This window comes from Pelophylax lessonae, assembly GCF_965119305.1.
Source record: "Pelophylax lessonae genome assembly, chromosome: 3".
In the NCBI taxonomy this organism is placed as follows: domain Eukaryota; kingdom Metazoa; phylum Chordata; class Amphibia; order Anura; family Ranidae; genus Pelophylax; species Pelophylax lessonae.
In genome coordinates, this window is record NC_138770.1 from 178,309,821 (window position 1) to 178,322,118 (window position 12,298).

A 12,298-nucleotide genomic window follows, 5' to 3' on the forward strand; every position below is an offset into this window, starting at 1 on the left:
ACACTAGCTACTACTGGAAGATACAAGATGAAGCATGCTGATATATGGCCTCGTGATAAATGATTTTGCTGCAATGTGTTGGAATGGGAATGAAGGTTATTGAAGGATCCTCAGGTAGGCAGGAAAAAGTGTGAGTTTGTGGGTAAGTCATCAGTCAAGACTTTGCAATGACATCCACTGTAACTCTTGGATAGCTGTAGTTGTGGGATGGGTAGCTTTTAGTTTTACAACTGGTTCTTGAAGAATGCAATGGTTGGGTGGGTGGTATGCAGATTCTTAACATTTGGGAATGCACCTGAATTTTCTGATCAACTCCGTAATATAGCAGGATATTTTTTTCCAAGATATTCCTTTAGCGTGATTTTCTGTCCAATTTCCACCAAACATTTTGTGTCATCGCTGAAGAGGAGATCATGACCTTCTGTGGACTCAAACATCTGAAATATGTGCCTTTGGAAAGCATTTCTTCCATACAATGACTGCAGAGACACAACAATATGTGAAAGTGGGCATTATAATATGAAGACAGTATCATTTAAAATAAACATCTCTTGATCCCATTAATCGTATGATATGCAACACAGAAAAACCTGGCACTAAACTAAGAGTAAAACCAGGTTAGTGGATAAATAAAAACATAATATAATAGTAGTAGTAATAATAACTAACAGTAGTAGTGTTTTCTATGTATTAAAATACATTTCAACGTATCTTTTTAATTTTAGTTGTATATTACATAGAATGAATCTGGAAAGGAGCATTAATCATGGTCTAAGGAAAGAACAGTAATAGTCATTCCTAAAAGTCTATGCCAAATATTACTTAATACCAAATACACAGGTTACCCTCCACTAGGTTACCAGGTTGAAAAAAATATAGTAGGTAAAGGACCCCAGCCCTCTATGATCCCTTATACATATTTTTGTTTGGGTTAAAAAACAAAAAAAAATCTAGCTTCAGCTGTTCACTAATATGTGAAAAACTGCCTTAACTCTGATCATTATAAAGCAATGGTTTTCAACCTTATTGAGACCAGGGCCTAGTACATTCTAAATCCTTCTCCCCATCAAAAAAACTATACTCACACAAGGGGACTCTGTAGTATACCGGTCTCCCACCTAGAGATTGCTGGGGGCAACTGTTGGGGCTGGGATCTCCGAAGGGATCTGGTGGTCTCTTCAGGGGGCAGGGGGCTTTGCAGGGGCACTGTGGAGGGGGGGGGGGGCAGAGGGCACTGCATGAGGTTATGGGGCACAGTGTGACACTGAGGGACTAGAAGCTGTGCGGCAAGCTTGAGGGCACTGCAAGGGGTTTAGGGGATCTTAGGGAGCCTGGGGGATGTTGAGGGGCAGTGAAGACCACTGTCGGAGGTTGAGTGGCACTGTAGGAGGTTAGGGTAATTGCAGCTGGCTGAAGGCCCAGAAGGAGGGAGGCTGCAGCCCAGCAGTGGACCATGGCCCAGTGGTTGGGAACCACTGCTGTAAAGGAATAATTTAAATAAAAGAATATTAGGATAGCTAAACGCTGTTGGAAGTTTTCATAATTTCCTGTTGCAGGGCAAAAAATTAGATTCATTCCTAATTGACTTGACTGCAGCAGACACCAGCTTTGATAAATCTAGCCCGAAGCTTGTCATAATGTATTCCTACCTGTTGATTTTTCAGAATTTTTGCAACAACGTCCCTATTTTTAGGCAGAGTGAAGACAATGCTCGGTGGGAGCTCTGCAATGTTGCACTTCTTGTATTCACTGACAGAGACACGTGAGCCATCAGGACACAGCAACTCAAAATCTCCAGATTTCAAGTCTTTTGCCCAGTCTTCAAGTTTATTACCTGGATAGTAAGAATATCATTAGCATATTAAGTCTAGGGATACCGGAAAGTAGATATATACCTTAACCTATTTTCTATAGTACTGTGGGGTTGATTTACTAAAATGCATTGAACAATCTGGTACAGCTCTGCATAGAAAGCAATCAACTTTTTTGTGTCAAAGCTTAATTGAACAAGCTGAAGTTAGAAGCTGATTGGATACCATGCACATTTGCACCAGAATTTTCACTCTCCAGTTTTAGTAAATCAACACCTGTGTATACTAAAGCATTGCCATATTTGTAAATACAATACTTTGTCATCATTTGTGGTATCTCAGTGCTGTTGATCATTTGCAGCCTTTTTGCAGCCAATTTCTGTCTACATGTACTCCAACAATGTCTGCATGCCATTTCTCAGGCTGGGTTTCCTGATGGTGACCACAGTTAACCATGTTTGCAATTTGTAGTTGTAGTCTCCATTGGATAGTCTCCATCGGAAGCCCATGTGCCAGGGGACAATGCAGGAGCATAATTTTGAGACAGGGATGTTGACACCCCATAACAGGGAGCACCTGAACAAGAACCTTCATGGCAGGATCACCATATAGTATTTTAATGAAAGCTGCGGATTCAAAAAATATATTCAAATTTTTTTTTATACTGTATCGATTGGGTCTGATTTTAGATGAATAGACAGTGTTATTGAAGAAATAGGCATGATCTCTTTCATATCGGATGTTTTAAAATTAATGAAGGTCACCAAGTGGAGAGGAGGGAGCAAACATCTTTAGTCAATATGTGTTTGTGCATACTCCACTGTAAAGGTGGTCAGCATTGGACATGTGCAATTAGTTTTGGTCCGAATACAAATTCGGACAATTTTTTGGTTATTCGGATCTATCCATAGGTGTGCGCAGCCTATTGCATTAGGGTGTGCACCCCAAAGTTTAAATACACATGCATGTGTTTGCCTACATGTACATGGCCCCGATACATTACTCTCCCTGCTGGCAAAGTGAAATAGAAGTGTGTGGCACTTCTCTTATGGCAGAGCAGGTCCGAGGGAGATCTTTCCCATCTCCTCACTGGCAAACAGAGCGATAATGCTAATGTGCCCTAGGTGATTAGGGTGTGTCCAGGCACACCCGGCACACCCTGTGCACACGCCTATGGATCTATCCAAATCTATCAAATGAAATAGTAACAAATTTTGTTGAAAATTTGTTTCGTTTATCCATCTTCTAACAAATTCCAAATTTTCAGAAGGACTAGAATTCGGATCGGTTGAAAAATTATCTTGAAAAAGAAAAATGATCTTCAAATTCTCTGTGAAGAATAGCTGGTTCTTAAGCGGTGGGCCGGGAAGCCGGCTGCCGTGTCATTAGCAAATGATGAGTCATCATCTGTCAGCGGGCTTCCCCCCTGACAGCTGAAATGTAAACAAAACAATGCCAGCAATAAAAAATTCCGAAAAAAAAAAAAAAAATTGCATAGGTTCTCCCCCATAATCCATACCAGACCCTTATCTAAGTATGCAGCCTGGCGAGTCAGGAAAGGGGGGGGAGACAAGCGAGCCCCCCCCCTCTTGAACCATACCAGGCCACATGCCCTCAACATGGGAAGGCTCTGCCCCCCACAAAGCACCTTGTCCCTATGTTGATGGGGACAAGGGCCTCTTCTTGACAACCCTGGGCAGTGGTTGTGGGGGTAGGGTACTTATCGGAGTCTGGAAGCCCCCTTTAGCAAGGTGGCCCCCAGATCCCTGCCCTCCACCCTATGTGAATGAGTACCCCATTCACCAAAAATGTGTAAAAAGTGATGAGACAACAAAAGGGTTTTTGACAATTCCTTTATTAAAAAATAAAAAAACATGGATCTCTGATGTAGATTCATCTCATGCTGCCTGCCGCAACATCAAATCCCAGTAAAAAAAAAAAACCTCTGGCCTCGTCGAATGCTCCCTGCAGACTGCCTGCTCCTCTCCTTCTCATTTCTTATATAGGGGCCTAATGTGACATCATTGACCCAGCATGTCCCGGTTGGTAAAAATCAAAAGGGGTGGGGTCATCTGCTGATGCCATCGGGTGACTCTGCCCCTTAGCTTTTTAAGAAATGTCAGAGGGAGTAGCAGGTAGTCTGCAGAAGCGTTCAACAAGGCTGGAGGTTTTTTTTGTTCTGTTTTGCTTGTTCTGCAGTTTGGCGGGCGGCGTGAAATGGATCTACATCGGAGGGCATTGTTTTTTATTTTTTATTAAAGGAATTGTCAAAAACTCGTTTACTGTCTTTATTCACTTTTTATACATTTTTGGTGAATAGGTAGAGGGACTATGTACTCAATTCTCATTCACTTGGGGGGGGGGGGCAGTATCTGAGGGCCCCCTTAAAGGGGGATTCCAGATTCTGATAAGCCCCCTGCCCACCAGGCAGGTTTGTGGGGATAAGGCCTGAATTCAAAACAAAATTTAACGAAAACGAAGTTTAACGAATTCCAAAACCACACTAAACGAATTCCGAAACAAAACCAAATTAGTAACATAACAAATATATACGAAATGAAACAAATTTTTCTGTTCTACACATGTCTAATCAACATAATAACAAGGTTGACCTCGACTGATCTAATAAAGCTTCTGCACTATATTACATATGTAGAGTAGCCAAAGAATAATCACTTACCATCTGTGTTCTCAAATACAGTACTATGCTTTGCAATAGCCACACCTCCCATTTCCACTAGACACCTAAAACCAATGAACAAATGTTTACATTACAGTAGGTTTTATGTATTAAAATATGAATTGTGTCTTGACAAAAAATGGAGTTGGAATAATGGCTCAACATTCAAACACAAAACTCTCCCCTGTTACTTTTACAAGGACATTTTATGCATGTCCCCCCCCCCAAAAAAAAAAAGTTATTTTTTCGGGTTTAACCATAATGTTAAAAGATTTTCTAGCAGATTGTAAAGATATTATCCCATCTGTTCTGTCAGTCTCAGCCTTCCTCGCATGCTCTATCCACTAACCATTATTGTGATGCTGAAATATATCATTTTCCCTTCTGAAGATAAAATACTCTATATCCAGTTTAGGTTTGAATAGTAAGACGTAGTGAGTGTACTAGTCTTTTTAGCCACTGCAATATTAGGGTCCATAAACTTTTACAGCTGGTTTTATTAAAATTACCTAAAAGCTGCAGTAAAGTCTTGATGATTCTCTTTATCTCCAGAAGTACAAACTATATGGGACTCAGTAGACGGTTTCTTCAGGTGATCATTTCTGTATAGTCTGCAGAGATTTTCAGTGATGTCATAAGATGGAAAATCAATACCTATATATAGAGGGAGGTAAAATTAGTAGTTGATTTTTGCATTACGTTCATTTAAATGGCCTCGTTTTTTAGGCTTCTAAGCCACTTACAGATCAGTCTACAGACACTCACACTAAAGCTGATAATGATTACAGATTTTTTTACAAAATTATATGTCAATAAATATTGATAATGTTGGCCTTGAGTACCATGTATGGACAAATTGTGGTCTTGGTCTGTTTCAGAGATCTTTGGCCTCTCAATTTCTAGTTAAACTGGTTCTAAAGGCAGGACATTTTTATTTTTTACCCTAATGCATGTCCTGCATTAAGGTAAAAAATATCCCATTAGTTATTTAGCTTTTTTTCCTCCTAAAATACTTACCTGAGTCCTTTCTTGATCCAGCACTGTGCCCGGATGGGGGCGAGGCTGAGCCAGACTGTGTGCATCTATAGACACACAGCATGGCTCAGCCCCACCCCCACTGGATCAAGCCCGCAAAGTGCACTCCAGCAACTTCCTTTAGTGGCACTGTAGGAAGAGGAGGAGCTGAGGCCACCGACAGGGGACCTGAGAAGAGGAGGTGTGGGGGCCGCTCTGTGGAATTCAATTGCAAAGAGCAGGTAAGTATAACATCTTTGTTATTTTAATGAAAAATATGTAGCACATCTCTCCTTCTGATCGTTCCCCTGTATCCCCTAGAGATCTCAATCTGGTTCTCTTGGCTGTTCAGAAGACACCCTTTCAGGTATATTCCCCTGTCTGATCTTTCTCATAATTTGGACTTTCTTGTGGTTTTTCACTTCTGCCTGGGGAGGATCTAAGTTAGCAACTTTATCCTTTAGGGGACCTTTCTTAGTTTTGCACAAGGACACAATTATTTTGAGGTCTTCTTCCAGAAAAGTGGTCACTTCTTTTTACCTTAACCACTTGAGCTTTGGAAGATTTTACCCCCTTCATGGCCAGGGCATTTTTTGCTTTTCAGCAATGCGCTATTTTAACTGGCAATTGCATGGTCATGCAAAACTGTACGCTAATTCAATTTTTAGCATTTTATTTCACACAAATAGAGCTTTCTTTTGGTGGTTTTTGATCACCACTGTTTTTTTTTTTTTTTTTTTTTTTGTGAATTAAATGAAAAGAAAACTGATTTTTTTTTTTTTTTTTTTTTTTTAAAAACCCAGATATTTTGTGCTTTCTGTTAAAAAACAATATTATAATATATAATATAAAATATATAATAAAATCAAATTTTGTCATACATTTAGGCCAAAATGTATTCGGCTACATGTCCTTGAAAAAAAATCCATATAAGTGTATATGATTGGTTTGCATTAAAGTTATAGTGTCAACAAACTACGGTATATACGTCTGAAAATTGATAAATTCTGAGGTACTGACAGACTCTCATTTCTTGAGGCCCTAAAATGCCAGGTTCAGACAAGAAAGAATGACCGCACTTCTGATGGATATTCAAGGAAAGGAGTATCTTTATTCCACATCAACCAAATGGCAGGTACAGGTACACACTGTGATTGCAGGACAATTAGGTGGACGCGTTTCACGACTGGATATGTCGCTTATTCATCAGGTGATGAATAAGCGACATATCCAGTCGTGAAACGCGTCCACCTAATTGTCCTGCAATCACAGTGTGTACCTGTACCTGCCATTTGGTTGATGTGGAATAAAGATACTCCTTTCCTTGAATATCCATCAGAAGTGCGGTCATTCTTTCTTGTCTGAAGCTATCCTGGATTGCGGATCCGACCGGCACCTGATCCTAGCCTCACCTGGAGCGGTCTACCCTGTTTGGATTTTGCCCTAAAATGCCAGGACAGTACAAATTAATCCCAAATTACAGCTTTTTAGAAAGCAGACAGTCTGTAATTTTTTGTGACATTGTTTTTGAAAATGAAGAATTTGAATAAAATTGTTTCACAATTTTGTTTCTACATACTGTCACCAGTACAGTACAGCATTATCTTATGACCAATGTGGCCATGATCAGGGACTGCTGACAGAATGTTTAAAATAAAATTTTTTTTAAAAAGTTTTAACATTTTTATTGCATATTTTACTATATTTTTTTTAATACTTCCATCAGAGTAGTTCAGTATCACCATAATAATACTGTACTACTCTGAGGGGGTGATAAGGATTTTATTTATTTTTTTTACACTTTTGTTTGCTGTTACAATGAAAGTTCATTTTAACAGAAAAGTTTTCAACTATCATTAATGGGTTACATTCATCACAGCTGTGATCACTAGTGATCTGTGATTGGTTACAGCTAATCAAATGGTACAGGGTGCTGTGATTGTCCCAGGTACCTTGTGATAGCTGTGGGCCAATCACAACATAGGAAACACTGCTGTTATGAATGAATTTATTCATGACAGCTTTGTTGACACTGTGATCATGTGATTGCAAGATCTACAAGGCGCTATGATTGGTGGAAACAGCAGTCCCCGGGGGGAGGGGGTTATTGGGGCATGCTGCACGTCCCTTACTCGGAGCAGGCCGGGTGACGTGCATGTATGTGATCTGCCCTACCTGTGCTGCCTGCAGTAAATTTACTGTGCGCAGTCAGCAGGTGGTTTATCAGGATAATGTCCTTTTTTTCTTTATGTCCTGATCAAAAATATCCTAGGGAAATTTCTTTCCACTGTCTGGATGTGCTGCTCTGAGCTATAGCCACTTTTAGAAGGTTGGATTCCCTCATGATTCCTGAAGGTTCCCGTAAAGGTCCCCCTGCCTCACTCTCCTCCTTTGCCTATAGTCTGAAGGCTAGGGTTCTTCTGTGCCTGTGAGGCGAGAAACACAAATGAGTGCTGCTGTAAATGAGCAGATGAGCACTGGATGGGGATAGGACTCAAGTTTGTATTTACGGAGGTGAGACTGATAATAGTAGTGGTACATTTTTTACCTTAATATAGGGAATGCATTAAGTGGTTGTAAACCTCCGTCATGAAATCTGAGCAAAGCACATGTACACTATATTGTCAAAAGTATTGGGACACCTGCCTTTAGACACACACAAACTTCAATGGAATCCCAGTCTATGTCCGTAGTGTGTGTGTCTAAGGGAATGTTTGACCATTCTTCCACAAGTGTATTTGTGAGGTCAGGCACAAGAGAAGGCCTGGCTTGCAGTCTCCACTCTAATTCATCTCAAAGGTGTTCTATCAGGTCGAGGTCAGGACTGTGCAGGCCAGTAAAGTTCCTCCACCCCAAGCTCACTCATTAATGTGTTTATAGACCTTTCTTTGTGCACTGGTTCAAATCATTTTGTGGAGGGGGATTATGGTGTGCGGCTGTTTTTACGGGGTTGGGCTTGGCCCCTTAGTTCTAGTAAAGGGAACTCTTAAGGTGTCAGCATACCAAGACATTTTGGACAATTTCAAGCTCCTAACTTTGTGGGAACAGTTTGGAGATGGCCCCTTCCTGTTCCAACATGACTGTCCACCAGTGCGCAAAGCAAGCTTTAAAGCCTCAATTTTTCAAGCTTTAACGCCTTAATTTTTCTGGGAAGGCTGTCCACAAGGTTTAGGAGTGTGTCTATGGGAATGTTTGACCATTCTCCCAGAAGCGCATTTGTGAGGTTAGACACATGAGAAGGCCTGGCTCGCAGTCTCTGCTCTGTGCAGACAAGTCAAGTTCCTCCACCCCAAACTTGCTTATCCATGTCTTTATAGCCCTTGCTTTTCACGCTAGTGGACAGAAATGTTGGAACAGGAAGGGACCATCCCCAAACTGGGGATGGAGGAACTTTATTGGCCTGCACAGTCCTGATCTCAGCCCGATGGAACACCTTTGAGATTTAGAGTGCAGACTGTGAGCCAGGCCTTCTCATCCAACATAAGAGCCTGACCTCACAAATGGGCTTCTGGAAAATGGTCAAACATTCCCATAGAAACACTCCTTAACCTTGTGAACAGCCTTCCCAGAAGAATCGAAGCTGTTATAGCTGCAAAGGGTGGGCCAATTCAATATTGAACCTTACAGACTAAGACAGGGATGCCATTAACCTCCTAGGCGGTAATCCCGAGCGTGACTCGGGGTTGGTTTTTCATTGCAGGAGCGGTAACCCCGAGTCACGCTCGGGGTGGATTGCAGAGAGCGCAGCGGTGTTCTCTTACCTTATCCTGGCGATCCAGCGATGATCTCTCATTGCTGAGATCGCCAGCCGAGAGTCCCGCCGCTCCTCCGTCCTCCGTCGGTGTGATCACTTCCTAGTTCACCACAAATTCACCTTCTCCTGACTAATTGATTGACCTCCAATTTACCAGATGCAAATTACTTTTACATTACCAGGAGCTTGCTCATTCCTCTTTACAAAAAACCAAGGAACACATTTTTGAAAAGGGGGAGAAGAATGGGAAATTGTTAGCATTTCTGGCAGCCAATAACCGCCCCATACCAGTTATCCCATGTATCTCCTCACCCTATCTTACAGAAGACTTGCTAGCTCTTATAGAGCCGCTCAGTCACTGGTTCAAATCATTTTGTGGAGGGGGATTATGGTGTGCGGCTGTTTTTACGGGGTTGGGCTTGGCCCCTTAGTTCTAGTAAAGGGAACTCTTAAGGTGTCAGCATACCAAGACATTTTGGACAATTTTAAGCTCCTAACTTTGTGGGAACAGTTTGGAGATGGCCCCTTCCTGTTCCAACATGACTGTCCACCAGTGCGCAAAGCAAGCTTTAAAGCCTCAATTTTTCAAGCTTTAACGCCTTAATTTTTCTGGGAAGGCTGTCCACAAGGTTTAGGAGTGTGTCTATGGGAATGTTTGACCATTCTCCCAGAAGCGCATTTGTGAGGTTAGACACATGAGAAGGCCTGGCTCGCAGTCTCTGCTCTGTGCAGACAAGTCAAGTTCCTCCACCCCAAACTTGCTTATCCATGTCTTTATAGCCCTTGCTTTTCACGCTAGTGGACAGAAATGTTGGAACAGGAAGGGACCATCCCCAAACTGGGGATGGAGGAACTTTATTGGCCTGCACAGTCCTGATCTCAGCCCGATGGAACACCTTTGAGATTTAGAGTGCAGACTGTGAGCCAGGCCTTCTCATCCAACATAAGAGCCTGACCTCACAAATGGGCTTCTGGAAAATGGTCAAACATTCCCATAGAAACACTCCTTAACCTTGTGAACAGCCTTCCCAGAAGAATCGAAGCTGTTATAGCTGCAAAGGGTGGGCCAATTCAATATTGAACCTTACAGACTAAGACAGGGATGCCATTAACCTCCTAGGCGGTAATCCCGAGCGTGACTCGGGGTTGGTTTTTCATTGCAGGAGCGGTAACCCCGAGTCACGCTCGGGGTGGATTGCAGAGAGCGCAGCGGTGTTCTCTTACCTTATCCTGGCGATCCAGCGATGATCTCTCATTGCTGAGATCGCCAGCCGAGAGTCCCGCCGCTCCTCCGTCCTCCGTCGGTGTGATCACTTCCTAGTTCCATTCCCTGCATGGGAGCGGAACTAGGGAGGGAAATTCAAAAAAAAAAAACGTTGCACAAAACACAAAACACATTTTATATTATATATATATATATATATATATATATATATATATATATATATATATATATATATGCATATAAATATATGCATATATATATATATATATATATGCGCATATATATATATATACTGGTATATATATGCATGTATATGCACACACACATATATATATATATATATATATATAAAATTATATTATTGATTCAATTATAATTAATGCGTTATATATTATATATATATATACACACACATATATCTATATATAATATATAATGCATGAATTATAATCTAATCAATAATATAATTTTATTATATATATTATATATTAAATAATAAAATAATATTATTGATTCGATTATAATTCATGCGTTTGTGTTTCAAATTTATCACATCTGGGATGTCTACTAGAGTCTTGTTTTGGTCAGGTTTAAGTCAGTAATTACTAAGAATTGTAGGCCTATAATACATAACGCCAAATTTCCATGAAAACAATTGTACCGCTTTTGGTATGTATTTCCTGACATAATCATACCGCCAGGGAGGTTAAAGTTGATGTACATGTAAAGACAGGCATCCCGATACTTTTGACAATATAGTGTATCTGTAATGTTTACTTGTCTATCTCCAAAGCTTTAAGTGTCGATTCTTTCTGGTGTTTCGTTCCTGTTATCAGCATGAGTCACGTCTAAGAAGTTTTCCCAAAATTCTAGACAAATTGGCATTAACCGCTACAATTACTGATTGCTGGTGATTTTAGTAATATCTTGGATTACGCGCTAGATACTTTCAACCCGCATAGGGTTCCTAACTATGAGTTATCTAATTGAGCTCAGTCGGCAGGTCTTATAGAAATCTTGAGGTGGAAGAATCTTACTACAAAAAGCTGTTAAAACCTCTCGCCTGTATTTGCCTCATCCTCTAAAATAGATTTGGCTTTTTCATCTCACATGTTACTGCAGGTGGTAGTGGATGCACCTTACCTTACTGGGGGTATCTTAGATCATACAACTCTTCAGATCCTGCTACAAATAGGAGAGCCTGGAGCCTAGATGCAAAGCATGGGGTATATATTTCCTCCCTGCTGCAAGAGAAGGAACGGTATTGTGCACAGACACATGCAAATTCACCTTCTCCTGACTAATTGATTGACCTCCAATTTGCCAGATGCAAATTACTTTTACATTACCAGGAGCTTGCTCATTCCTCTTTACAAAAAACCAAGGAACACATTTTTGAAAAGGGGGAGAAGAATGGGAAATTGTTAGCATTTCTGGCAGCCAATAACCGCCCCATACCAGTTATCCCATGTATCTCCTCACCCTATCTTACAGAAGACTTGCTAGCTCTTATAGAGCCGCTCAGTCTACCCACTTTGCCAAATGAGGCCTGTGAGCTACTGAATGACCCCTTCAAGGAAGAGGAGATAGCCACAGCTATTGGTTCATTTCCAAATGAAAAAGTACTTGGTCTAGAGGGGCTTCCAGGGGAAAGGTATAAACATTATGTTGAGCTTCTATCGCCCAGACGCCTTCGCTTGTATAAGGATTGTTTCCAGCGTGACTGTCTCCCCCTATTTTTTTACAAGGCTCATATAGTGCTCATAGTTAAACCTGGAAAGGACCGCTTTCAGTGTGCATCCTATAGGTCCATC

At 41.1% G+C, this 12,298-nt stretch overlaps 1 protein-coding gene across 1 annotated transcript in view; it reads right to left on the reverse strand.

Annotated features, from left to right (window-relative positions):
- Positions 1–308: 308 nt before the first annotated feature.
- The window catches only part of LOC309550430 (serotransferrin-A-like), a gene marked incomplete at both ends in the record, with an annotated part of 30,530 nt that continues 18,540 nt past the window's right edge, over positions 309–12,298 (reverse strand). The window contains 4 exons of the mRNA XM_082250812.1: positions 309–479; positions 1,650–1,834; positions 4,492–4,556; positions 5,001–5,145. Of these exons, the coding sequence (XP_082106938.1) occupies positions 309–479; positions 1,650–1,834; positions 4,492–4,556; positions 5,001–5,145 (566 nt within the window). The remainder of the gene's footprint in view (positions 480–1,649; positions 1,835–4,491; positions 4,557–5,000; positions 5,146–12,298) is intronic.